General features: G+C 51.0%; 1 protein-coding gene across 3 annotated transcripts; it reads left to right on the top strand.

Annotated features, from left to right (window-relative positions):
• SMAD4 (SMAD family member 4) lies at positions 1–24,523 on the top strand. 3 transcript variants are annotated; one of them, XM_077282070.1, is made up of 12 exons: positions 1–135; positions 9,493–9,786; positions 12,242–12,416; positions 13,752–13,781; positions 14,083–14,301; positions 15,859–15,978; positions 16,437–16,553; positions 17,824–17,874; positions 18,660–18,843; positions 20,876–21,044; positions 21,427–21,565; positions 22,934–24,523. In XM_077282070.1, the coding sequence occupies exons 2-12, from the start codon at positions 9,547–9,549 to the stop codon at positions 23,143–23,145; spliced, it is 1,656 nt and encodes a 551-aa protein (XP_077138185.1). In that variant the 5' UTR covers positions 1–135; positions 9,493–9,546; the 3' UTR covers positions 23,146–24,523. The 3 variants fall into 3 exon arrangements, with proteins under 3 accessions (XP_077138185.1, XP_077138204.1, XP_077138194.1); XM_077282089.1 differs by having other exon boundaries at positions 3–135; positions 16,440–16,553; XM_077282079.1 differs by lacking the exon at positions 1–135 and adding an exon at positions 348–372.
• The last annotated feature ends 787 nt before the right edge of the window (positions 24,524–25,310 follow it).

Below are 25,310 nucleotides of genomic sequence, written 5' to 3' on the forward strand. Positions count from 1 at the left end.
GTGCCCCCTGGTTCCCGCTAGCTCCTGGCTCCTCCCACCCTCCTGCTCAGTGTCCCGGATGTAGCCGCCGCTGCGCACGCTCGACCCGGGAGGGTTTGTTGTCTGCGGCCTCCGCCGCTAGGAGAGTCCCGGGAGGTGAGCGGAGATCCCGGCCTCTGTGTCCGTACTGGGGGCGGGTGCGGGAGTCTGGGCTGGAGGGGTCCGCTGTGCCGCACCGCTGCAGGGGGTGACGCGGGCTGAGGGGAGGGGTCTGTGCTGGGCCTAAGCGGCCGGAGCGACCGACGGACACAGAGCCGGGGGCGGCGTCACATCGTGCGGACACTGATCCAGGAGATCTAGCCGTCACATCTGATCGGGGACCGCCGAGATCGTGTAATAAAGTACAGGCAGAACTTTCTGCCTGCTCCCGGGAGCTGGTGGTCTGCAGCCCCGGGGGCCTCACAGGGGTCCGGCTGTCCTCACGGGGGGTCCTGGCTGTCCTCACGGGGGGTCCTGGCTGTCCTCACGGGGGGTCCTGGCTGTCCTCACGGGGGGTCCTGGCTGTCCTCACGGGGGGTCCTGGCTGTCCTCACGGGGGGTCCTGGCTGTCCTCACGGGGGGTCCTGGCTGTCCTCACGGGGGGTCCTGGCTGTCCTCACGGGGGGTCCTGGCTGTCCTCACGGGGGGTCCTGGCTGTCCTCACGGGGGGTCCTGGCTGTCCTCACGGGGGGTCCTGGCTGTCCTCACGGGGGGTCCTGGCTGTCCTCACGGGGGGTCCTGGCTGTCCTCACGGGGGGTCCTGGCTGTCCTCACGGGGGTCCTGGCTGTCCTCACGGGGGGTCCTGGCTGTCCTCACGGGGGTCCTGGCTGTCCTCACGGGGGTCCTGGCTGTCCTCACGGGGGGTCCTGGCTGTCCTCACGGGGGGTCCTGGCTGTCCTCACGGGGGGTCCTGGCTGTCCTCACGGGGGGTCCTGGCTGTCCTCACGGGGGGTCCTGGCTGTCCTCACGGGGGGTCCTGGCTGTCCTCACGGGGGGTCCTGGCTGTCCTCACGGGGGGTCCTGGCTGTCCTCACGGGGGGTCCTGGCTGTCCTCACGGGGGGTCCTGGCTGTCCTCACGGGGGGTCCTGGCTGTCCTCACGGGGGGTCCTGGCTGTCCTCACGGGGGGTCCTGGCTGTCCTCACGGGGGGTCCTGGCTGTCCTCACGGGGGGTCCTGGCTGTCCTCACGGGGGGTCCTGGCTGTCCTCACGGGGGGTCCTGGCTGTCCTCACGGGGGGTCCTGGCTGTCCTCACGGGGGGTCCTGGCTGTCCTCACGGGGGGTCCTGGCTGTCCTCACGGGGGGTCCTGGCTGTCCTCACGGGGGGTCCTGGCTGTCCTCACGGGGGGTCCTGGCTGTCCTCACGGGGGGTCCTGGCTGTCCTCACGGGGGGTCCTGGCTGTCCTCACTGGGGTCCGGCTGTCCCGTGGGGTCCTCACGGGGGGTCCCGGCTGTCCTCACGGGGGGTCCCGGCTGTCCTCACGGGGGGTCCCGGCTGTCCTCACGGGGGGTCCCGGCTGTCCTCACGGGGGGTCCCGGCTGTCCTCACGGGGGGTCCCGGCTGTCCTCACGGGGGGTCCCGGCTGTCCTCACGGGGGGTCCCGGCTGTCCTCACGGGGTGTCCTGGCTGTCCTCACAGGGGTCCTGGCTGTCCTCACTGGGGTCCGGCTGTCCCGTGGGGTCCTCACGGGGGGTCCTGGCTGTCCTCACGGGGGGTCCTGGCTGTCCTCACGGGGGGTCCTGGCTGTCCTCACGGGGGGTCCTGGCTGTCCTCACTGGGGGTCCTGGCTGTCCTCACTGGGGGTCCTGGCTGTCCTCACTGGGGGTCCTGGCTGTCCTCACTGGGGGTCCTGGCTGTCCTCACTGGGGGTCCTGGCTGTCCTCACTGGGGGTCCTGGCTGTCCTCACTGGGGGTCCTGGCTGTCCTCACTGGGGGTCCTGGCTGTCCTCACTGGGGGTCCTGGCTGTCCTCACTGGGGGTCCTGGCTGTCCTCACTGGGGTCCGGCTGTCCCTGGGTGTCCTCACGGGGGGTCCTGGGTGTCCTCACGGGGGGTCCTGGGTGTCCTCACGGGGGGTCCTGGCTGTCCTCACTGGGGGTCCTGGCTGTCCTCACTGGGGGTCCTGGCTGTCCCGTGGGGTCCTCACGGGGGTCCTGGCTGTCCCGTGGGGTCCTCACGGGGGTCCTGGCTGTCCTCACGGGGGTCCTGGCTGTCCTCACGGGGGTCCTGGCTGTCCTCACGGGGGTCCTGGCTGTCCTCACGGGGGTCCTGGCTGTCCTGTGGGGTCCTCACGGGGGTCCGGCTGTCCCCTGCACTCAGCCCCAGAGCAGCAATCACTCACGGCAGTGTCAGGACCTCTGCTTGCTGTCAGTGACGGTCAGTCATTACCTGCAGAAACACAAGGTCAAGATTGGGGCAGATTTTTTTTTTTAAGGTGTCGTCCACTACATTTAAAGATGGACTGAAAACCAAATCCATTTTGTCCCTGGCTGTGGTACACGCTGTAACAGGGGGGGCAGCTGTGGGACACAAATTGTAAGGTGGAATACTCGGCCCCCTGTGAAGTGATTGGGGGTCCTGGTAAAGAGGGTTTTGTCTCTGTGGGCTCCGTCACTTCTGTGCTTTCTGTAATTTCCCATCTCTCCTGCGGGGGCGCTGCAGGGGCTTTTGCTCTCAGTATTCAGAGGATTGTACAGTATAAGCCCCCTGTGTCCTGTCTATGCTCCAGCTGTGGGAGGGGCGTTATTGGGGTCAGTGCTGACCTGCCTGTGACCTCCCCTCCCCCTCCAGTGACATCTGCTCTTGGGACACAATAGGTGACCAGTGAGATCTGTGGGGGTCTGACACTGACCCTCCCCCCACCAGGAGTGTAGCCAAGCAGTACACATTAGTCCTTGGTGGATTAGTGGGGGCAGCAGGGATTCCGGATAACGCACCCCTGGTACCAGGGCCCCCTTAGCTGTGCCATGTGGGGGGCAAGTGACTGATGCTGCAATTTTCCCCCTATTCCCCCAAAAAATATATGTGAAGAAGTATGTGACTGATTTCAGGGACCCCAGCCCATGGAGAGTGGGGGCTGCAGTCGGAGGGTGAAGATTAGGCGAGACACCAATCGTTGAAACTGGGCAGATATGTTCTGACTTCTTAGGGTCAATCCTTTGGGACCCCCACATCTGCCGCCCCTCACGGTCCTGTAACTGGGGGCACTAGAGTAAGAGGGTATTTGTCCTCACTGTCCTGTAATGGGGGGGCACTAGAGTAAGAGGGTATTTGTCCTCTCTGTCCTGTAATAGGGGGCACTAGAGTAAGAGGGTATTTGTCCTCTCTGTCCTGTAATGGGGGGGCACTAGAGTAAGAGGGTATTTGTCCTCACTGTCCTGTAATGGGGGGCACTAGAGTAAGAGGGTATTTGTCCTCACTGTCCTGTAATGGGGGGGCACTAGAGTAAGAGGGTATTTGTCCTCACTGTCCTGTAATGGGGGGGCACTAGAGTAAGAGGGTATTTGTCCTCACTGTCCTGTAATGGGGGGGCACTAGAGTAAGAGGGTATTTGTCCTCTCTGTCCTGTAATGGGGGGGCACTAGAGTAAGAGGGTATTTGTCCTCACTGTCCTGTAATGGGGGGCACTAGAGTAAGAGGGTATTTGTCCTCTCTGTCCTGTAATGGGGTGGCACTAGAGTAAGAGGGTATTTGTCCTCACTGTCCTGTAATGGGGGGCACTAGAGTAAGAGGGTATTTGTCCTCTCTGTCCTGTAATAGGGGGCACTAGAGTAAGAGGGTATTTGTCCTCTCTGTCCTGTAATAGGGGGCACTAGAGTAAGAGGGTATTTGTCCTCTCTGTCCTGTAATGGGGGCACTAGAGTAAGAGGGTATTTGTCCTCTCTGTCCTGTAATGGGGGGCACTAGAGTAAGAGGGTATTTGTCCTCACTGTCCTGTAATGGGGGGGCACTAGAGTAAGAGGGTATTTGTCCTCTCTGTCCTGTAATAGGGGGCACTAGAGTAAGAGGGTATTTGTCCTCTCTGTCCTGTAATGGGGGGCACTAGAGTAAGAGGGTATTTGTCCTCTCTGTCCTGTAATAGGGGGCACTAGAGTAAGAGGGTATTTGTCCTCTCTGTCCTGTAATAGGGGGCACTAGAGTAAGAGGGTATTTGTCCTCTCTGTCCTGTAATGGGGGGCACTAGAGTAAGAGGGTATTTGTCCTCTCTGTCCTGTAATGGGGGGCACTAGAGTAAGAGGGTATTTGTCCTCTCTGTCCTGTAATGGGGTGGCACTAGAGTAAGAGGGTATTTGTCCTCACTGTCCTGTAATGGGGGGCACTAGAGTAAGAGGGTATTTGTCCTCTCTGTCCTGTAATGGGGGGGCACTAGAGTAAGAGGGTATTTGTCCTCACTGTCCTGTAATGGGGGGCACTAGAGTAAGAGGGTATTTGTCCTCTCTGTCCTGTAATGGGGTGGCACTAGAGTAAGAGGGTATTTGTCCTCACTGTCCTGTAATGGGGGGCACTAGAGTAAGAGGGTATTTGTCCTCTCTGTCCTGTAATAGGGGGCACTAGAGTAAGAGGGTATTTGTCCTCACTGTCCTGTAATAGGGGGCACTAGAGTAAGAGGGTATTTGTCCTCTCTGTCCTGTAATGGGGGGGCACTAGAGTAAGAGGGTATTTGTCCTCTCTGTCCTGTAATGGGGGGGCACTAGAGTTAAAGGGTATTTGTCCTCACTGTCCTGTAATGGGGGGGCACTAGAGTAAGAGGGTATTTGTCCTCTCTGTCCTGTAATAGGGGGCACTAGAGTAAGAGGGTATTTGTCCTCACTGTCCTGTAATAGGGGGCACTAGAGTAAGAGGGTATTTGTCCTCTCTGTCCTGTAATGGGGGGGCACTAGAGTAAGAGGGTATTTGTCCTCTCTGTCCTGTAATGGGGGGGCACTAGAGTAAGAGGGTATTTGTCCTCTCTGTCCTGTAATAGGGGGCACTAGAGTAAGAGGGTATTTGTCCTCTCTGTCCTGTAATGGGGGGGCACTAGAGTAAGAGGGTATTTGTCCTCTCTGTCCTGTAATGGGGGGGCACTAGAGTAAGAGGGTATTTGTCCTCACTGTCCTGTAATGGGGGGCACTAGAGTAAGAGGGTATTTGTCCTCTCTGTCCTGTAATGGGGTGGCACTAGAGTAAGAGGGTATTTGTCCTCACTGTCCTGTAATGGGGGGCACTAGAGTAAGAGGGTATTTGTCCTCACTGTCCTGTAATGGGGGGCACTAGAGTAAGAGGGTATTTGTCCTCTCTGTCCTGTAATAGGGGGCACTAGAGTAAGAGGGTATTTGTCCTCTCTGTCCTGTAATGGGGGGGCACTAGAGTAAGAGGGTATTTGTCCTCTCTGTCCTGTAATAGGGGGCACTAGAGTAAGAGGGTATTTGTCCTCTCTGTCCTGTAATGGGGGGGCACTAGAGTAAGAGGGTATTTGTCCTCTCTGTCCTGTAATGGGGGGGCACTAGAGTAAGAGGGTATTTGTCCTCTCTGTCCTGTAATGGGGGGGCACTAGAGTAAGAGGGTATTTGTCCTCACTGTCCTGTAATGGGGGGCACTAGAGTAAGAGGGTATTTGTCCTCTCTGTCCTGTAATGGGGTGGCACTAGAGTAAGAGGGTATTTGTCCTCACTGTCCTGTAATGGGGGGCACTAGAGTAAGAGGGTATTTGTCCTCACTGTCCTGTAATGGGGGGGCACTAGAGTAAGAGGGTATTTGTCCTCTCTGTCCTGTAATGGGGGGGCACTAGAGTAAGAGGGTATTTGTCCTCACTGTCCTGTAATGGGGGGCACTAGAGTAAGAAGGTATTTGTCCTCACTGTCCTGTAATGGGGGGGCACTAGAGTAAGAGGGTATTTGTCCTCTCTGTCCTGTAATGGGGGGGCACTAGAGTAAGAGGGTATTTGTCCTCACTGTCCTGTAATGGGGGGCACTAGAGTAAGAGGGTATTTGTCCTCTCTGTCCTGTAATGGGGGGGCACTAGAGTAAGAGGGTATTTGTCCTCACTGTCCTGTAATGGGGGGGCACTAGAGTAAGAGGGTATTTGTCCTCTCTGTCCTGTAATGGGGTGGCACTAGAGTAAGAGGGTATTTGTCCTCACTGTCCTGTAATGGGGGGCACTAGAGTAAGAGGGTATTTGTCCTCACTGTCCTGTAATGGGGGGCACTAGAGTAAGAGGGTATTTGTCCTCTCTGTCCTGTAATAGGGGGCACTAGAGTAAGAGGGTATTTGTCCTCTCTGTCCTGTAATAGGGGGCACTAGAGTAAGAGGGTATTTGTCCTCTCTGTCCTGTAATGGGGGGCACTAGAGTAAGAGGGTATTTGTCCTCACTGTCCTGTAATAGGGGGCACTAGAGTAAGAGGGTATTTGTCCTCACTGTCCTGTAATGGGGGCACTAGAGTAAGAGGGTATTTGTCCTCACTGTCCTGTAATGGGGGGCACTAGAGTAAGAGGATATATGTCCTCACTGATGCTCTCGGTTATTTCGGCAGCTGAGATGTGACGTCGGATCGATGGCAGATTCCTGTTCCCGCAGGATTAGACCCATTAAGGTGTCAGGTTCCCTCCTGTACATTATTGCTGCGCGTCTGTCCTCCTTCCGTACATTAGAGACCACTAATGCGCTGTCTGTCGGCCCCCGCGTCCACCTAACGTGCCACTAGGGCCCTGATGATGAAGGGTTTATGTCCGCAGCGAGCCGTCAGTTCAGTCTCCTGCGCTGTTCTTGGCCGAACAAAGTTGAATTTTCCATGTCTGTTAGTTTATGGCTTGAATTGTTGGGCAATGGGTGGGCACGAGCAGGGTATACGTTGGCGAGGGTCTGCACTCACAAGCCAGGCACACATGGGCGAGGGTCTGCACTCACAAGCCGGGCACACGTGGGCGAGGGTCTGCATTCCCAAGCCGGGCACATGTGGGCGAGAGTCTGCACTCACAAGCCAGGCGCACATGGGCGAGGGTCTGCACTCACATGCCAGGCACACGTGGGCGAGAGTCTGCACTCTCAAGCAGGGCACATGTGGGTGAGAATCTGCATTCCCAAGTCGGGCACATGTGGGCGAGAGTCTGCACTCACAAGCCAGGCGCACATGGGCGAGGGTCTGCACTCACATGCCAGGCACACATGGGCGAGAGTCTGCACTCACAAGCCGGGCACATGTGGGCGAGGGTCTGCACTCACAAGCCAGGCACACATGGGCGAGGGTCTGCACTCGCATGCCAGGCACACATGGGCGAGGGTCTGCACTCACAAGGCGGTGCACACGTGGGCGAGGGTCTGCAGTCACACACCGGGCACACATGGGCGAGGGTCTGCACTCACAAGCCGGGCACACGTGGGCAAGAGTCTGCACTCATGCCGGGAACACGTGGGCAAGGGTCTGCACTCGCAAGCCGGGCACACGTGGGCGAGGGTCTGCACTCGCAAGCCGGGCACACGTGGGCGAGGGTCTACACTCACAAGCCGGGCACACGTGGGCGAGGGTCTGCACTCCCAAGCCGGGCACACGTGGGCGAGGGTCTGCACTCCCAAGCCGGGCACACGTGGGCGAGGGTCTGCACTCCCAAGCCGGGCACACGTGGGCGAGGGTCTGCACTCACAAGCTGGGCACACGTGGGCGAGAGTCTGCACTCACAAGCCGGGCACACGTGGGCGAGGGTCTGCACTCCCAAGCCGGGCACACGTGGGTAAGGATCTGCACTCACAAGCCGGGCACATGTGGGCGAGGGTCTGCACTCACTGTGTACCTTCATCTATATCCTTCGCTCGTCTTTAACCCTTTTAGGATTTTTTTTTAAATTTCATTATTTTTTTTCTCCCCTAAATAAGTCATGTGATCTTCCTGTGAGCAGCAGTGCGAGCGCTTAGTTCTGCTGGATGATGTGTAGTATTATGATGGACACTATTAGGGTATGTGCACACTTCCGGATTTCTTGCAGAAATTTCCTGAAGAAAACCGGAAATTTTCTGCAAGAAATCTGCATTTTTTTTTTTGCGTTTTTTTCCTGCTTTTTTCGCGGTTTTTTTTAGCATTCTGCAAGCGTAATTAGCTTGCAGAATGCTAAAGTTTTCCAAGCGATCTGTAGCATCGCTTGGAAAACTGACTGACAGGTTGGTCACACTTGTCAAACATACTGTTTGACAAGTGTGACCAACTTGTTACTATAGATGCTGCTTATGCATTGCATACATTTGCACAAAAAATGCGGAATACCCTGTAAATAATAGGAGGCATATGTAAGCGTTTTTATAGCGAAAAAACGCGAAAAATCCTGAACGTGTGCACATGGCCTTAGGGTAAGTTCACACAGGGCGTTTTGCAGCGTTTTTTTGCAGCGTTTTTTATGGTAATTTTCAGCTGCTTTTTACAGGTCCAGCAAAGCCTATGGTATTTCAGAAATCTCTTGCACACACATTGGGTTTTTGTGTGATCAGTATTTTGTGTTTTGCTTCGTTTTTTGGACTTAGGGCATGTCACTTCTTTCAGCGTTTTTGCTTCGATTTTTCAGCTTTTTTCCCCCATTGACTTGAATGGGTCTTGAAAAAAACGCAGCCAAAACGCAGGTATCATTATTTGCTGCTGAAAATCCAAGGACGTTAGCATGGACAAAGAGAAAAAAAACGCACCAAATGCGCAGCTTCTTTCCTGCCAAGAAGATCAGGTTTTGCTGCAGGAAAAAAAAGCAGCAACAACGCCCCGTGTGAACTTACCCTTAATTTTACCATGTGATGTCGTAGAAAACGGGGAAGGAAATTCCAAATGCGGTGAATTAGTGAGAGAAAAAAATCTAAATACCGCCATTAGTTTTTTGTGTGTTGATGTAGATGTGACCCGGCAGACGGATTGTGAGGACGATAACGGTGAGATCAAACTTGTAAAACTGTTTTACTATTTTAGAGGTTAAACAAAGCTTCGGTCTGTATTTCTTTGCCAGTGTTTATGACCTTTTTTTTATTTTTCCGATGGTGAGGGCTCTTCTTTTGCTCGCTGATCAGTACTTTTTATTGATGGCGTTTTGGGGTACATACGGCAATTTATTGCAATTTTTTTGTGCCCAGATTTTCTGTCTCTGCCCGATAATCCTGTTGCTGACAGCGCGTGCATCTCCTCGTCCAGTGTCGGACCGTGCGGCTCTGCACAGTTATCAGCAGATCTTGGCAAAAAGCTTCTGAATGGACAATGCTGGGGTGTACTTTCTTATCGCATAGATGCTGGTCGATCAGGGGGTAATATGTTATACAAAACGTCCTTTTATTAGTAGGGCCAGATCCAGGCGCTGCTCATGGTGACGGCCGAGGATGGCGCACTGCAGTGAAGCGGCCGAGTGCTTAGGTTCTCAGGATTGTGGGGTCCGCGGTGGTCAGACACGTGACGGAAGGGGGTACATTGAATTTCTGGGGTACCTCCCGGGGTCTCCGTCTACAGACTTCACTGACTTGTGATTTTCCGCTATTTCCAGGCTCAGCAGTTGAAACCTTGAACTAAAACGCTCGATCTGGGCAGCGGTGGCAACATGTCCATCACCAACACCCCCACCAGCAACGACGCCTGCCTGAGCATCGTCCACAGCCTGATGTGCCACCGCCAGGGAGGCGAGAGCGAGACCTTTGCCAAGCGAGCCATCGAGAGTTTAGTAAAGAAGCTGAAGGAGAAGAAGGATGAATTGGATTCTCTGATCACCGCCATCACCACAAACGGGGCCCATCCCAGCAAATGTGTCACCATCCAGAGGACCTTAGATGGACGGCTGCAGGTGGGCACGTGTTCTTTGTGTTAGGTGGGCGCTGTATGTGTCTAGGGGGCTTTTGGTTTAGTGGGTAACACCATACTGTGTAATGGATTCTGGGCTAAGTATCACGCGGAGGGTCGGGTGCGTTCACACGCGGAGGGTCGGGTGCGTTCACACGCGGAGGGTCGGGTGCGTTCACACGCGGAGGGTCGGGTGCGTTCACACGCGGAGGGTCGGGTGCGTTCACACGCGGAGGGTCGGGTGCGTTCACACGCGGAGGGTCGGGTGCGTTCACACGCGGAGGGTCGGGTGCGTTCACACGCGGAGGGTCGGGTGCGTTCACACGCGGAGGGTCGGGTGCGTTCACACGCGGAGGGTCGGGTGCGTTCACACGCGGAGGGTCGGGTGCGTTCACACGCGGAGGGTCGGGTGCGTTCACACGCGGAGGGTCGGGTGCGTTCACACGCGGAGGGTCGGGTGCGTTCACACGCGGAGGGTCGGGTGCGTTCACACGCGGAGGGTCGGGTGCGTTCACACGCGGAGGGTCGGGTGCGTTCACACGCGGAGGGTCGGGTGCGTTCACACGCGGAGGGTCGGGTGCGTTCACACGCGGAGGGTCGGGTGCGTTCACACGCGGAGGGTCGGGTGCGTTCACACGCGGAGGGTCGGGTGCGTTCACACGCGGAGGGTCGGGTGCGTTCACACGCGGAGGGTCGGGTGCGTTCACACGCGGAGGGTCGGGTGCGTTCACACGCGGAGGGTCGGGTGCGTTCCCACCGTGACAGTATAATGGGTTAGAAAACATGTTGCCAAGCTGTCTGGAGCTTGTCCAGAGTGTGTGTTCCCTTTCCACTGCTGCCAGATTTCTACTTTTTGCACTTTAATATTTTCCTCCCTTTCTACCACGTGCCGTGACTTTTTTGCCATCTACATCGCTGTACAAGGGCGGCTTTTTTTCAGGACAATTTGTTATATTGAGTTACTCTATTAACTTTACCGTATATTGTACTCAAAACATGGAGGAGGATGGGGGCGTTCTTTGTCTGGTAAAAATGACCCAGCAGCGTGATTGTCCAGGTCCGTGCCATCACAGAAATGCCAAATGCGTATAGAAAAATGGTGGCACAATATTTTTTTCTTACAAAGTTCTTAATTTTTCTAAGCTCCTATTACAGTATTTACAGGTAGGTCCAGAAAAAGTTGGACAGTGACAAGTTTTGGCATTTTAGCTGTTTACCAAAACATATTCAAGTTACAGTTCTATAATCAATATAAAGTGCCGCCTCTCAGCTTTAATTTGAGAGGATTCACATCCTAATTAGAGGAAGGGTTTAGGAATTATAGCCTTTTAGTATGCAAGGGGCCAAAAATAATTGGACAATTATCTCAAAAACCCTTTGATGGGCTTTTCCCTCGTTACTCCATCATTAAAGCAGGTAAAAGGTCTGGAGCTGCTTCTAGGTGTGGCATTTACATTTGGAAGCTGTTGCTGCGAACCCACTACATGCGGTCAAAGGAGCTCTCAATGGAAGAGAAACAGTCCATCATTAGACTGGCGGAAAAGACGAAATCCATCAGAGAGAGAACAGAAATGTTAAGAGTGGCCAAATCAACAGTTGCATTCTGAAAAAACAAAACAAAACTCAGGGTAGTGAGTGAACCTGTGTCAGTGGCACCCCTGCGACTGAAAGCTGAATTCTGCCAGGGACGAATAAAGGTCATTTTCTCCCTGCAGCGTTCTTGTAAGTGCAGGCGCCGGGCAGGATAGTAACGCTATTAAACTGCATATTAGCCCTATATCAGCAGGTAATAGTTTTGTTTTTTTTTTTGGTGACAGGTCCCCTTTAAATCCAAAATTTTGTCCTGCAGAGCTGAAATCAGAGATTCCGCCACTGTCAAAATATTTTTGGACCTAACTGTATATGAGATTAGGAAAATTCATAACTTTGTAAGAAAAAATTGTCACCATTTTCTGAGGCCATAACTTTTTTTTCTCATTGATGGAGATTTCCGAGGTCCTGACTTTTTAGGTGCTGAGTTGATGTTTAGCGTACGTGGGATCTTGTACGTCGTCGCTTTCTATTGCATTTCCTGGGGGACCTGCGGTCACTGATTAATAGCCATTCTGGTGTTTTTTGTTTTTTTTTTCATTTTTTCTTTACGACCTTTACTATAGAGAGTAAAATCCTTTTATATTATGATCAGACTTTTTTGAACGTGGCCATAACAAATATTAGACAGTATCGGAAGCTTTGGTCAGTGGTCCGTGACCTGGGAGCCGTCATTTCCTCCCTTTCTCAGTGCTGTGATGGCCGTAATAAGTCAATCAGGCAGATGTGAAGCTGTAACCTGTGCTCAGGTGCTGTGCCGATAGTGGCCCGTACGCCGTTAGTCCTGTCCACCAGCGTTGTCCTACGTGGTTCACTGTGGTCTCGGTGACTTGCCTTTCTGCCCTGACGCCGTCCATGGTCTCTTACAGGTGGCCGGCAGGAAAGGTTTCCCCCACGTCATCTATGCCCGTCTCTGGCGGTGGCCGGATCTTCATAAGAATGAACTGAAACATGTGAAATATTGTCAGTACGCGTTTGATCTGAAGTGCGACAGTGTCTGTGTCAATCCCTATCACTACGAGCGCGTCGTGTCCCCTGGGATCGGTAAGAGACCTGAGCCTTGCGGCATCCGTGTAGAAGTAATGACCAGCGGAGGCGTAAGGAGCAGAAATGACGGGCGCAGTGGGGTCTGTACAGGAGTAGACAGTATTATATGTGCAGACACCACTTAGTGCTACCTGCCCATGTACCACTCTATCTGTGCCTTTTACAGGGATAGGCAGTAATGTCCCTTCTTACATCATTTATAGGGAAAAAAAGACAATGATGGATAAGGAGGCAGTACTCTCTGTGCCTACATCACTTACAGGGGAAGGCAGTATCATCTGCCTACATCAGTTAATAGAGGAAGGCAGTACTATCTGTGCCTACATCACTTACAGGGGAAGGCAGTATCATCTGCCTACATCATTTACAGGGGAAGGCAGTACTCTCTGTGCCTACGTCGCTTACAGGGGAAGGCAGTGCTCTCTGTGCCTACATCGCTTACAGGGGAAGGCAGTACTATCTGTCTACAACACTTACAGTGATAGGCAGTACTATCTGTGCCTGGATTATTTACTTTACAGGGATAGGCAGTACTGTCTGTGCCTCTGTCATTTACAGAGATAGGCACTACTGTCGGTACCTGTCATTTACTTTACAGGGAATGAGGTACTATCTGTGCCTGTGACATTTTCTTTACCGGGATAGGGAGGAAATATTTATAGTGATAGTACCTATTCCCCCTGTCTCCGCCTGCATCCTTTTCATGAAGAAACCAGCAGCCAGCACTGTGTGTGCATACGTCATTTACCGAGAGCGACAAGGAGCTCCTCGTGTCTGGATTTTCGTGGATGGGCAGTACAGTACTATCTGTTCCTTGGTCATTTTCAGACACAAATAGGGAAGCAGTACTATTTAAAGTGATAGAGAAGGGACTTGGTAGTATTTATGCCACGATACTTTTCATGAAGAAACCAGCAGCCAGCACTGATGTGCATACATCATTTACAGAGAAAGATGAGGAGATCTTCATGTCTGTGACTAGTCACTCACAGGGAGGGCCGGGAGGCAGTCATTTTGTATAAAGCACATCATGCAGAGATGACCCCGACGAGCAGTGATGACCCCGACCCTTGGTTGGCGGCCATGTTGCTGGGGTGCCTATGGTGGGGGGGGGAGGAGGGGGTCGTACACTATAGGTCTCTATGACGTGTGGTTTTTACCATCCACTAGATTGTTGAGTTATGGTTGAGGTATTATTAGTCTGTTGAATGTGAAGGAGCCTCACCTCGGACCTCCAGATGAGGGCGCCGTCTCCTACACGCACACTTCTGTATAATTAGATTACTTGCGTCTCTCCTTCTTTATTACTGACACCGCTCCTTTATCTTGCAGACTTGTCGGGGTTAACCATTCAGAGTACCGGTAAGTCTCTCCCTGGCCCGTTGTCCGGTGAGGGTGGAGCGCAGCTCCGTCACATGGTGCGGCCTCCATATTGTGCGAGGCCTGGTCTGTGGGTCCGGAGTAGTTTGTATCTGGGTGATATTCCAGGAGGACGCGGACGCCTCGGCACGTCTCTGACAATTATAGCTATGCGTCCTCCATCTTTTTTATATCAGGGAGGAGGGAGCCGGTGACTTTATTTCCTTTGGTTACTGCTCGGTCCAGACGCTGTAGTGATGGTTCCTCCATGGTATGTAACGTCCTGCTTGTCGTCTTGTCACAGCTCCATCTAGTTTACTGGTGAAGGACGAGTACGGCCATGACTACGTGGAAGCTCAGCAGAGCATCGCCGCCTCTGATGCACACTCACTACAGACCATCCAGCACCCCCCGAGCAACCGGTCGTCCAGCGAGAGCTACAGCAACTCTTCACTGATGGCCTCCAGCGAGCCCAGCACCCCCAATGCCTCCAGCTTCTCCAGCATCCCCGTCCCATCCACAAGTAAGTGTCCGCAACTTCTGAATCCCACCTCCAGTCTGCAAGACTCTGTCACTCCGCCTCCTGCTTGCCTGACAGCCTCTAATACCATGTGACTGAAGTCAAGCAGGAGGCGGCGGGACTGTGCATTGAATAAAGTTGAAGTGACGGAGGCTTCAGATTTACATCCTAATTTTTATGTTAATGCAGTTTGTGACACTTTCTAAAGATTTTTTTTTCCAAAATGGCTATGCTATTATCTTTTTTAGAAAAAATTCCTCCTGTCTTATTATTTTTTTTTTTTTGGCCAGTCACATAATCGTCAGTACTTTGTAGGGTTAACTTCTCAGGAGTCTCATCAACATCACAGGCTTGATTTACAATGACGGGTATGAAGCGCAGATAGGCCATAACATTAAAAACATCTGCCTAATATTATGCAGGCCTCGCTTGTCACTTAAAGGTCTGACCTGTCGAGGCCTCGACCCCACAAGAGCGCTGTTGGTGTCCATTGTGAAGAATACATCATAGGTTGCCATGCGACAACTCCAAATTAGCTTCATATGATGGATCTTCAAACCCCCTGATGAACAAGTATCACAATGGCGAAACGCGTCAGTCACGGTGAACTGGTAGCTGTGGGGTCTTTTTTTGTATTTTCTCTATTTCTCCCTTTTCTGATGGTGAATTTGGTAGCAATGGGGGATCCTTGCTATTTGGGATTTCCCTTTTTTGCTTTCTACCTTTCGTAGGTCACATACTCCTTTTTTCTCCCACACACAGACAGCTCTGTAGATCTACTAATAGTATATTTTGATGAGCCCTTTATAGTGTGATACCTACATAGGGGATTCTTCATATAAGGGGTTGGTATTTTCGTGTTTAGAGTCTTGTAGGGCAAGACAGTGTTGAGCGGGGGTGCCATTCTCGGGTGTTTATTGGCTGCACATGCACCCGACTATCCACACAATGGAGAACCTGATTCTTCCGCTCCGGCCCCCTCATGCTATTGCTTTGGGGTCTATTTCTGACCATTGTAGGCGCTTTCGGTGGTCGACACAGGTCAGGATTTAACTACTTTTACAGTTTACTGCTATGCTATCCCTTAGACCGTGCTACACAGCGAATCTGTCAGAAGCACAACCAGAGATCGAGCTATCTAGCCACTACATCACAAGCAAGTCGCCAAAAATTAAAATGGTTGCAACTTGTCGTGGCAATTAAAACTGATATTGCCCTGCCTTGTCCCAGCTGCGTAGTGTGTTTTTTGGTTATCCGCTTTGTATTGATGTGGTTTCTCAGTCAGTGCAGCTTGTAATAAGCCATAAATTCCTTCTACATGTTTTCTACCCCTTCCATCTACCATTTGTGTATGTGCCGGCATACGAGAGCCTGATGCCGTCTGTCATCTTTGACGACACCTGTCTCAGTAGGGGCCGTTTGTTGTCACTTTTCCTCTAAATGTTCGCTAAGTGTCGGTCCTGGCTCGTTACCGCCGTACAGGACAAACATTGATGTGTGATCGGCGGTGAATGAGATTTGCTGGGCAGTACCGACTCCAGATGTTCTCTCTCCTCCCAGGTCAGCCCACTAGTCTGTTGGCGGCATCGCACGGTGAAGGATTGCTGCAGATCGCCTCCGTGCCACCTCAGGGGACGCAACAGAACGGCTTCAACGCTCAGCCGGCCACATATCATCACAGTAAGTGGTGGAAAAGTGTTGTATCGACTAGTGATGAGCACAAGTGCTCGTTACTTGGGTTCGTCTAGGGTGCTTGGGTGCGCACCGAGAATTGCTGGTGCTCGAGTGACATTATTAGCCAGAAAACCTGCATAGATTGCCAGGCAATCCCCAGATTTTTTGTGGCTATCTTCGCATCAGCGAAACATGCGGCTGCGGGGACTCACTATGTCACTTGAGCACCCTCAGTCCCCGGTGCGTACCCAAGCACCCTAGACGAATGAAGCCCCATTCTGAATACCGGCTGCCTCCGTTGTATTGCCGTCATCCACAATGGCTCCTTGTGCTTTTTATCATCCAGTAGCTGGTGCCAAAAACACTGCAGAGATCTCCTGTTAATGCGCCCCATGTTATTCCATGACTGCCATCACCCTGCACCAGGGGGCGGCTTCGTAACCAGATTTTGTGTGATGTTTTAGTAGACAGTACCACAACCTGGACTGGAAGTAGAACCGCACCTTACACCCCCAATATGTCTCACCACCAGAACGGACATCTTCAGCATCATCCACCCATGCCTCATCCTGGACATTACTGTAAGTTTTTTACCTTCCGATGTTCCTTTGCTCCCATGGTTTGGAATCATACACTTTTTTTATTATTTTATATTTTTGGTTGTGAGATTCACTCTTAATTTTGTCATTTCCAACCTCTTGAGTCGATTTGTTGCCTACATGAAGCACTCGGCCTCCTCGGTCTTGGCTTATGTTTACACATTGTCCTTGAGTTTTATCATGGATTTTGCAGAATTTTCTTCAAATTGACTTTGCAAAAATAGTATTATCGGTACTACAACGTGTGAATGTAACCCTACAGCTCTGAAGATGGGGCTTTACTCCTCGTCATTGAGATTCTCAAATATCTATATAAAATATATTTAGGTGAAAATCTGCATTACAGAGATTGATCAGAAAATCACCCATGCTTCTCCTCCTCCTGTACAATGACTGATAACACCTCTATATACAGTAGATAACACAGGATCCACCATTCACAATAGATGATATCACAGCTCACCTCCTCCTCCTGTACAATGACTGATAACACCTCTATATACAGTAGATAACACAGGATCCACCATTCACAATAGGTGATATCACAGCTCACCTCCTCCTCCTGTATAATGACTGCTAACACCTCTATATACAGGAGATAACACAGGATCCACCATTCACAATAGGTGATGTCACAGCTCACCTCTTCCCCTGTACAATAACTGATAACACCTCTATATACAGTAGCTGTGCTGTGTCGTGGCTACAGAAGATGCATGGTCTGGTGAGGCTGCAGTTTGCAGACCATGGACTCCCATGAGGCGAAAATGCCGATTTATGGTAAACCCACCTTTGCATTAAGTTATTTGAGCCTGGGACAGGGGTGGGGAACATCAGGCCGTGGGCTGTTTGACCCTTTTAGCCGCCCCCGGGCAGATTCCTGAGGACCGCAGTGCTCTGGCTGGCAGCTGTTTTGACGACCCGCAGCCCTTTAATTTACATCAGGACGGACTTTGTGGGCGCAGTTAGCACGAGATTTGTGAGGCCCCCAAAGGATGGTCTAAATATCAAAGTAGCCCCAGGCAGAAATTAAGTTCCCCAGCCCTGGGTTAAAAGATAAAATGTGTGCGGCCCCATTCCTCTGACGGCCGCGGTCTCCCGGACCCCGATCTGCAGCTTCCTTACCTGTTTATGGTTTCGTCATTTCCTACATTTCATATAAAGGAGATTTCCCTCTTGTGTAATGTTTATCAGCCACCATCGCCTGTACATACAATCCTGTCTCTGACACGGACCCTGTTCTGTTCTCTAGGGCCTGTGCACAACGAGCTCGCGTTCCAGCCCCCGATCTCCAATCACCCAGGTACGTGGTTGTGTGTTAGAATAAAACCACTGTGTAAGTATGTATTCTAGGGAACCTACACAGATAGTCCTATAAGGACCAAGCCCAGAATAATGCCAACAAGTGATTAGTGAGCAGTCCATATAGACATCGGACCCCCAGCAGGAATGTGACTACACGGAAAGGTGGGCTGACAATGGAGGATAATACCATATGTAACAGACAAGCAATACACACATTGTTGGCACAAAGAGAGTCACCTGAATCTAGGTAACAAGGTAGCGTTTCGCCGCTATGATTGTGGCTTCATCAGGGGTGAGAGTACAGCTTGTCTTGTCTTAGCCTATAAATAGGGAAATAATTACCCCAGATTTGTTGCTGTTGCAAGGAGTGAAGGTGGGCGGGGGCGGGTGATGGGAGTAATATTGTGTGCGCACTCATTATCACCGCTGCCTGCGTGTGAGTTTCGTAATGGCTTTGTAAATCAGTGTGAGGGGGTATCACGCAGGCACTGTGCGTGTCACATGTGTCAAAGGATCATGTGACCGCCAGTGTCAGGACAGCGCCGCCGGGCACCGGACCACGGGGAGATCTCGGTTTATTCTAACTCGATCTTGTGCTTTTTATTTTCCCATTTTTGGCTTCTCTTTTAATAAAGATGTAATAATATTTGGTGCACTCAGGAGCCTCTTCTTTCTCTTCTGCCTGCTGCTCGCTGGTGCGCCGGAGGTGGATCCCAATATTTTCATATTTTTGTAGATTTTTTTAGGGGCCGCTCTTGCAGTTTTCTGCTTTCTCTCCCGCAGCTCCGGAGTATTGGTGCTCTATTGCTTATTTTGAAATGGACGTCCAGGTGGGAGAAACCTTCAAAGTCCCCTCCAATTGCCCCATCGTCACAGTGGACGGCTACGTGGACCCCTCGGGGGGTGATCGCTTCTGCTTGGGGCAACTGTCCAATGTGCACAGGACAGAAGCCATCGAGAGAGCACGGTAAGTCTCCTAGGGGAGTATATGAGATTTTACCTGCACGTTGGGACCACCTTGCCCCAGGGTTTTTTCTCCTTTCCCCTGTTTCAGCTTATTGTAATCCCTTCCCCACATCCACCATAGATGTGCTTCAGATGTCAGCCGCACATGGATGGAGGGGGTTTATAATCTGGGCCCACTCCTTACAGGATGGGTGCTGGCTGTGTTACACAGCCTCCACCAGCAGCAACCAGAGCTAGGTCCAGTCGCTGACCGTGTCTGACAGTGGCAGGTACATGGTGCAATCCAAATGCGACGGCCACCCCCACGATGGGATTATAGTGTGCTGATGTGATTTGCCTCAACACATGGGGGCCTTAAGGGCCCCGTTGTTCCCATCTCTGTACTCCTCCTATGTAGCCCAATCTATGATTGCACTACTTAGGAGATAATTAATCTCACTAGATACAGCAATACTGGGCTGTTACAGCCCAGGACAAGATATCAAACTATCGATAATAAAAAAAAAAATATATATATATATATCGTATTTTCTGGTGTATAAGACGACCCCCAACTTTTCCATATAAAATATGGAGTTTGGGATATGCTCGCCGTGTACGACGGGGGTCATCGTCAACTTATACGCCCAGTCATCTTGTACGGCGTTTGCGGTACGGATGGTTCCCAGGGTCTGGAGGAGAGGAGACTCTACTTAAGGCCCTGGGATTCATATTCATGTAAAAAAAAAAGAATAAAAATAAAAAATATGGGATATACTTGCCCTCCGACGGCCCGCAGATCTCAGCGGTGCAAGCTTCGGCCTCCGTTCCTAAGGATGCATTGAGCGAAGGACCTTCGATGACGTCGTGGTCGTGTGACCGGTCATGTGACCGTGACCTCATCAAAGGTCCTTCACTCAATGCATCCTTAGGAACGGAGGCCGCCGCTTGCACCGATGAGAGCCGCGGGCCGTCGAAGGGTAAGTATATCCCATATTTTTTATTTTTATTCTTTTTTTTTTTTTTTACATGAATATGGATCGCAGGGCCTGAAGGAGAGTCTCCTCTCCTCCAGATCCTGGAAACCATACAGGACCGCTCCCTGCACACGCCGTACCCGGCGTATAAGATGACCCCCGACTTTTGAGATGATTTTCAGGGGTTAAAAAGTCGTCTTGTACGCTGGTAAATACGGTATATTTATTTAAAAAAAAGTTTGAATCAACTTGTCCTCTTTCCAAATACAAAAATGGAGAAATGAAAAATAAACATGTTTGGTATTGTCACGTCTGTAAAAAGCAAAATTTATTATTATTTAAAATTTTATATTACAATCAGGAGATTCTTGGACTCATGAGTAAAATCCCTTTCTCCCTCATTTCATTGGGGGACACAGAGAACCAATAGGGGGTACGCTTCTGCCACCCAGAGGCTGACACTAAGAACTACAACTATAAGAAAAGTAGTTTCCTGTTCAGTAGGATGCACCCAGATACGGACAGTCGAGTAGAATAAATTACTAATACACCCAACGGGGCAGCCGCAACAAGACAGGGGTGCTGTGTCCCCCAACTGCAATGACAAAGGGACTCACTGTAAGGAGAGTACTGAAGAGGTAAGAATACTGGGACAAGCACCGTGGAGGATAGGCCGGGACCAGGGAGAAGATCCACTCGCCTGTCCTGAAGAAGCTCGGTCCATTCATGGTCCGTATCCACAAGAGGTGATCTTCTGTCTACCCTACATGCAATGCGCCAGGCTCTGGGGGCGAGGCGGGCAGGAGAAAAAGGGCAAAGACAGACCACCGGCATCAGTGCCTGAATGCTGTCCAGAAGAGAGGATCCAAACTGACCCCTGGCGGCAGCAGCATTGTACACCCATGGTCTCCTGGGTCACCAAATTGCCACAAAAAGAAAAATTTTAATGCCAGAATTGCATTTTTTTTTTTGTCTAAGCTCCGTGGGAAGTGAGAATGAAAGTTTGTGAGCCCCCGGTTGTTCTGCGGTGCTTATGTCGTTGCTTCTTTACTCCTCGTGTCCTCTCTTTCCTCCCAGGTTGCACATAGGGAAAGGCGTCCAGCTGGAGTGTAAAGGAGAGGGCGACGTCTGGGTGCGATGTCTCAGCGACCATGCCGTGTTCGTACAGAGCTACTACCTGGACAGAGAGGCGGGCCGAGCACCTGGGGACGCCGTGCACAAGATCTACCCCAGTGCTTACATTAAGGTACGGACAACCAGCCTCTAAGGAGATAAGTAAATCCTCCTTCCCGGTCCGGCCCATTACTGCTGGGCTCCTTCACACATCCGACATTCACGGTCCGAACTCTCCAGCCTCCTCTGGGCCTAGACAGATGTTTAAGGTCCCGGAGAAATCGCTCTTGGGTCTTATTTATACACTCGCATGAAAACTGCATTGTTCAATTTACCTTAAAAAAAAAAAAAAAAAGTGGAAAAATGGCAAAAATAATGACATTAATAATTAAGAGTTTTAATAACTCAGCAAAAAATGTTCTGACCTCTGTGCAAAAATCTCTTAATTCTCGAGATGTGACCCAAACACTTACTGACACTAATGACCACCGCGCTTTTCTGTCTTTTCCCCCAAGGTGTTTGATTTACGCCAGTGCCACAGACAAATGCAGCAGCAGGCGGCCACGGCGCAGGCGGCAGCAGCAGCTCAAGCAGCAGCCGTGGCGGGGAACATACCTGGTCCGGGGTCTGTGGGCGGCATCGCTCCAGCGATCAGTAAGTGCCAGCACCCAGCGTGACGTGTCAGCACCCAGCATGACGTGTGAGCATTTTTTTTTATTATTATTACCGTATTTTCCGGCGTATAAGACGACCCCCCAACTTTTCCAGTTAAAATGTAAAGTCTTCTTATAAACCGTGTCGTCTTATAGGGCCGGTGACTTTTGTGCCTTTTGGGGGGGGGGGGGGGGAGTGGGCCTGATGACGACGAGGGGGCGTCTCACAGGAAAGTGAGTATCCCCCATTACCTCATTGTATCGCTGCAGCGTGGGGTCTCTGCTGGGAGCGGCGGCTGTGCTGTGGGGCGGCGGCTCCTCTTCTTCAGTGTGGGGCCTCTGTGCTGCTGGGCGGCGGCTTATCTTCAGGCAGTCGGGGCTCCTCCGGTATCTCCTTAAAGCCCGGAGGCCCTGCCGGCAACTCCATCGGTGCAATGCAGTGGCCTCCGGGAACATGGCCGCTGCTCAGATTCAGATGTCGTCCCGAGATCTCGGGAGACGAGATCTAAATCTGAGCAGCGGCCATTTTCCCGGAGACAGCTCCATTGCTGCTATGCGGTGACCTCCGGGAAAATGGCCGCTGGGGGCGGCGCATGCTCAGATTCAGATCTGAATCTGAGCAGCGGCCATGTTCCCGGAGGCCACTGCATTGCACCGATGGAGTTGCCGGCAGGGCCTCCGGGCTTTAAGGAGATACCGGACGAGCCCCGACTGCCTGAAGATAAGCCGCCGCCGCCGCCCAGCAGCACAGAGGCCCCACACTGAAGAAGAGGAGCCGCCGCCCCACAGCACAGCCACCGCCGCTCCCAGCAGAGACCCCACGCTGCAGCGATACAATGAGGTAATGGGGGATACTCACTTTCCTGTGAGACGCCCCCTCGTCGTCATCAGGCCCACTCCCCCCCACCCACCATATACACCCGGCAAGGCGATACCCGGCGTATAAGACGACCCCCGACTTTTAAGAAGATTTTCAGGGGTTAAAAAGTCGTCTTATACGCCGGAAAATACGGTATTTTTACACCCCTTTTTTTACCCCTTATTTTTTTTACGTTTTTTTTTTACTTTTACTACTTTTTGTTTACCTTTTTTTTTTTTTATTTACCCTTTTTTAACCCCTTTTTATTTACACTTTTTTTAAAAACCTTTTAAATTTTTTGTTAGTTTTTACTTTTTGTTTATCCTTTTTTTGCCCAGTTTACCCCCTTTTTATATATATACATATATATATATATATATATATATATATATATATATATATATATATATATATATATATATATATATATATATATATATATATTTTTTTTTGTTTTAACTTTTTTTTTTTTTTTTTTCCACACGTTATTTTACTTGCCTTATTTTCTAGGCCTTTCAGCTGCTGCCGGGATCGGAGTGGATGATCTGCGAAGACTTTGCATCCTGCGGATGAGCTTTGTGAAGGGCTGGGGCCCAGATTACCCTAGGCAGAGTATAAAGGAGACCCCGTGCTGGATAGAAATCCACCTGCACCGCGCCCTGCAGCTCCTGGACGAGGTCCTGCACACCATGCCCATCGCAGACCCGCAGCCCCTGGACTGATGAGCAGGAGGATGACGGGCTGAGCGCAGTCATTACTTGTAATCATGAATATATATAAATAGATATATAAATATATGCACATAGCCTTTGCCCCGCTTCTTCCACGTCAGCGTGGAAATCAACAATTGTGGCCCCTTCCCCTCCTTTTTTTTCCCTTTTTGCTGTATAACAGCATTTCTACATGTATTTTTTGCTGTGGAATCTACTCTAGTTTTGGGATCTGCAATGGAGGCGGTAATCAGCACCTCGCGGAGGGCAGGAGCAGCCTTCAGGCCAGGACTGGGAAAAGTACTTTTTAACCCCTTTGGTGCTGCGTATCTCTGGAGCAGCAGGCATGCGTTGTCATTGTCTGATTACGACGGTAATGGCAGACTGGATTTCCAGATCCAGTCTGATGGATCTCTGCCCGGCTCCATGTAACTGAATGTTCTCGCTTCACAACACTAAATGCTGCTCCTCTTTGTCAGGTAATGGCAAAAATAGGAAAATCAAAAAAGTTCTGCAAACATTTTTTTTTTTATATAGTTTTAAATCCCTGAGCGGTCCTGTAGATTTAATAAACCAGGGAACATTGATGTAAAGGGACATTGCCCCTTAGCTGCGGTTTATTGTTCCCTGTTATGACCATACATTCCCGTCTGATCACTACTAGATCTCGCGTCTATCCTCCCCCCCTCCCCCAGAACATTATGCATCTATAGGTGAATGTCTTCTCCCTTTTTTAAGCTGCAGACTTTAGATGTTGCACCCCTTTAAATTCAGCATTAACGTCCCCAATGCTTTACGGTCTGTCTGAAATACAGATTTGGAAAGTAAAGGCCCCCCTCATTTTCATATATTCTCGGCACTATCCCAAACACACTACCGGACTCGGTGTACACGGCCTTCGGGTGAGAAGGATTAATTACCCCCATTGTATTAATAGGATAGCTATTATTTAGTGGAGGGGACATACCGGCCGCTCTGACGTTATTCTTTACGATCAGGACTTTACGCTCCTTGTAAATTTCCCAAATTCACAATTCTTGACACTTTTTAATTTTGAAAATCCTGTTTGCCGTTCTCTCCGTGTCCCGTTGTATATACTTTACCTTTCTTTTATAGCCCGCACTCGCGTTGCACATGGACGCCCTCGTTCGTGCTGGAGACCTGGTACGCCTCCCCCCGCACACAGCAGGTCCTTGTATATATCCGAGATGGCCCTGACGGTGCGACGCTTTCATCTAGATAGTTGCATCTCTGCCACCGACATAAATTCATTACCTGCTTTTAATTTTTCTATCCAGCAGCCGTTGTAGTGTCTCCATTTGTTGTAAAGTAGAAAGTGACTTGTGTTCTAACAAATTACTAATTCTCAATAAACATCGGTTTATTACGAGCGTCTGACTTCTCGTCATTAGCGCGTGTGGGCCGATCGAGACGATATCGCCAGGATATGCCCACTTTATTGTTGTTTTTCATGGCCACAACGGAGTCGTACATGATGGATAACCTACCAAACACAATTTGTACCTGGAGCTGCATTCATAATTCTGCCGCTTGTCTGACAACATGGTGCAAAACCAGCAGAATTATCAGTGTAGCTCTGGAGTTGTGTACCGCTTTGCCACCTCTCGCAACTCACTACACTATTTAGGGCCTTTTTTTTTGTTTTTCATAAAGTATTTTTCATGTCAAGAATAGTCCAACCTGCAGCACTATTTTTGCAATCATATACCACAGACCCCTAAGGGTTCGGATCATATCCAGTATGACTATATACAGAGACGCCATGATGCTGGTGTGAACAGAGTCTTAGCGGACACTAGAATTCTCCAATAGCAATTGTCAGCTGGGCCCCAGGTCGATGGGATGTATCCTGCGCGGCGGGCACTGATCGGCCAGTTTTAAGGTGTCCATAATGTATCATCTCATCGCTCGTTCTGCTGACGCCAACTCTTCACATGAATACTCTGTTCTGCCAAGGGTGCAGACCTTTGACGTATAGGTAAGTTATGGCGAACGTGTGGGCCACAGGATTTATGCCTGCGCAATTTCTTCGGGGAGATAGGCTTAAGTTAAAGCCGAGACCCAGCTGACATTGTCGGGAGCAGTGCCGGTACCACCCTGGGCCATTATGGCCCCCTAAATGCTGCGATGGATATCTGAGCCCCAGTGTGCCTAAA

The sequence above is a fragment of the Ranitomeya variabilis genome, chromosome 1, assembly GCF_051348905.1.
Source record: "Ranitomeya variabilis isolate aRanVar5 chromosome 1, aRanVar5.hap1, whole genome shotgun sequence".
NCBI lineage: Eukaryota > Metazoa > Chordata > Amphibia > Anura > Dendrobatidae > Ranitomeya > Ranitomeya variabilis.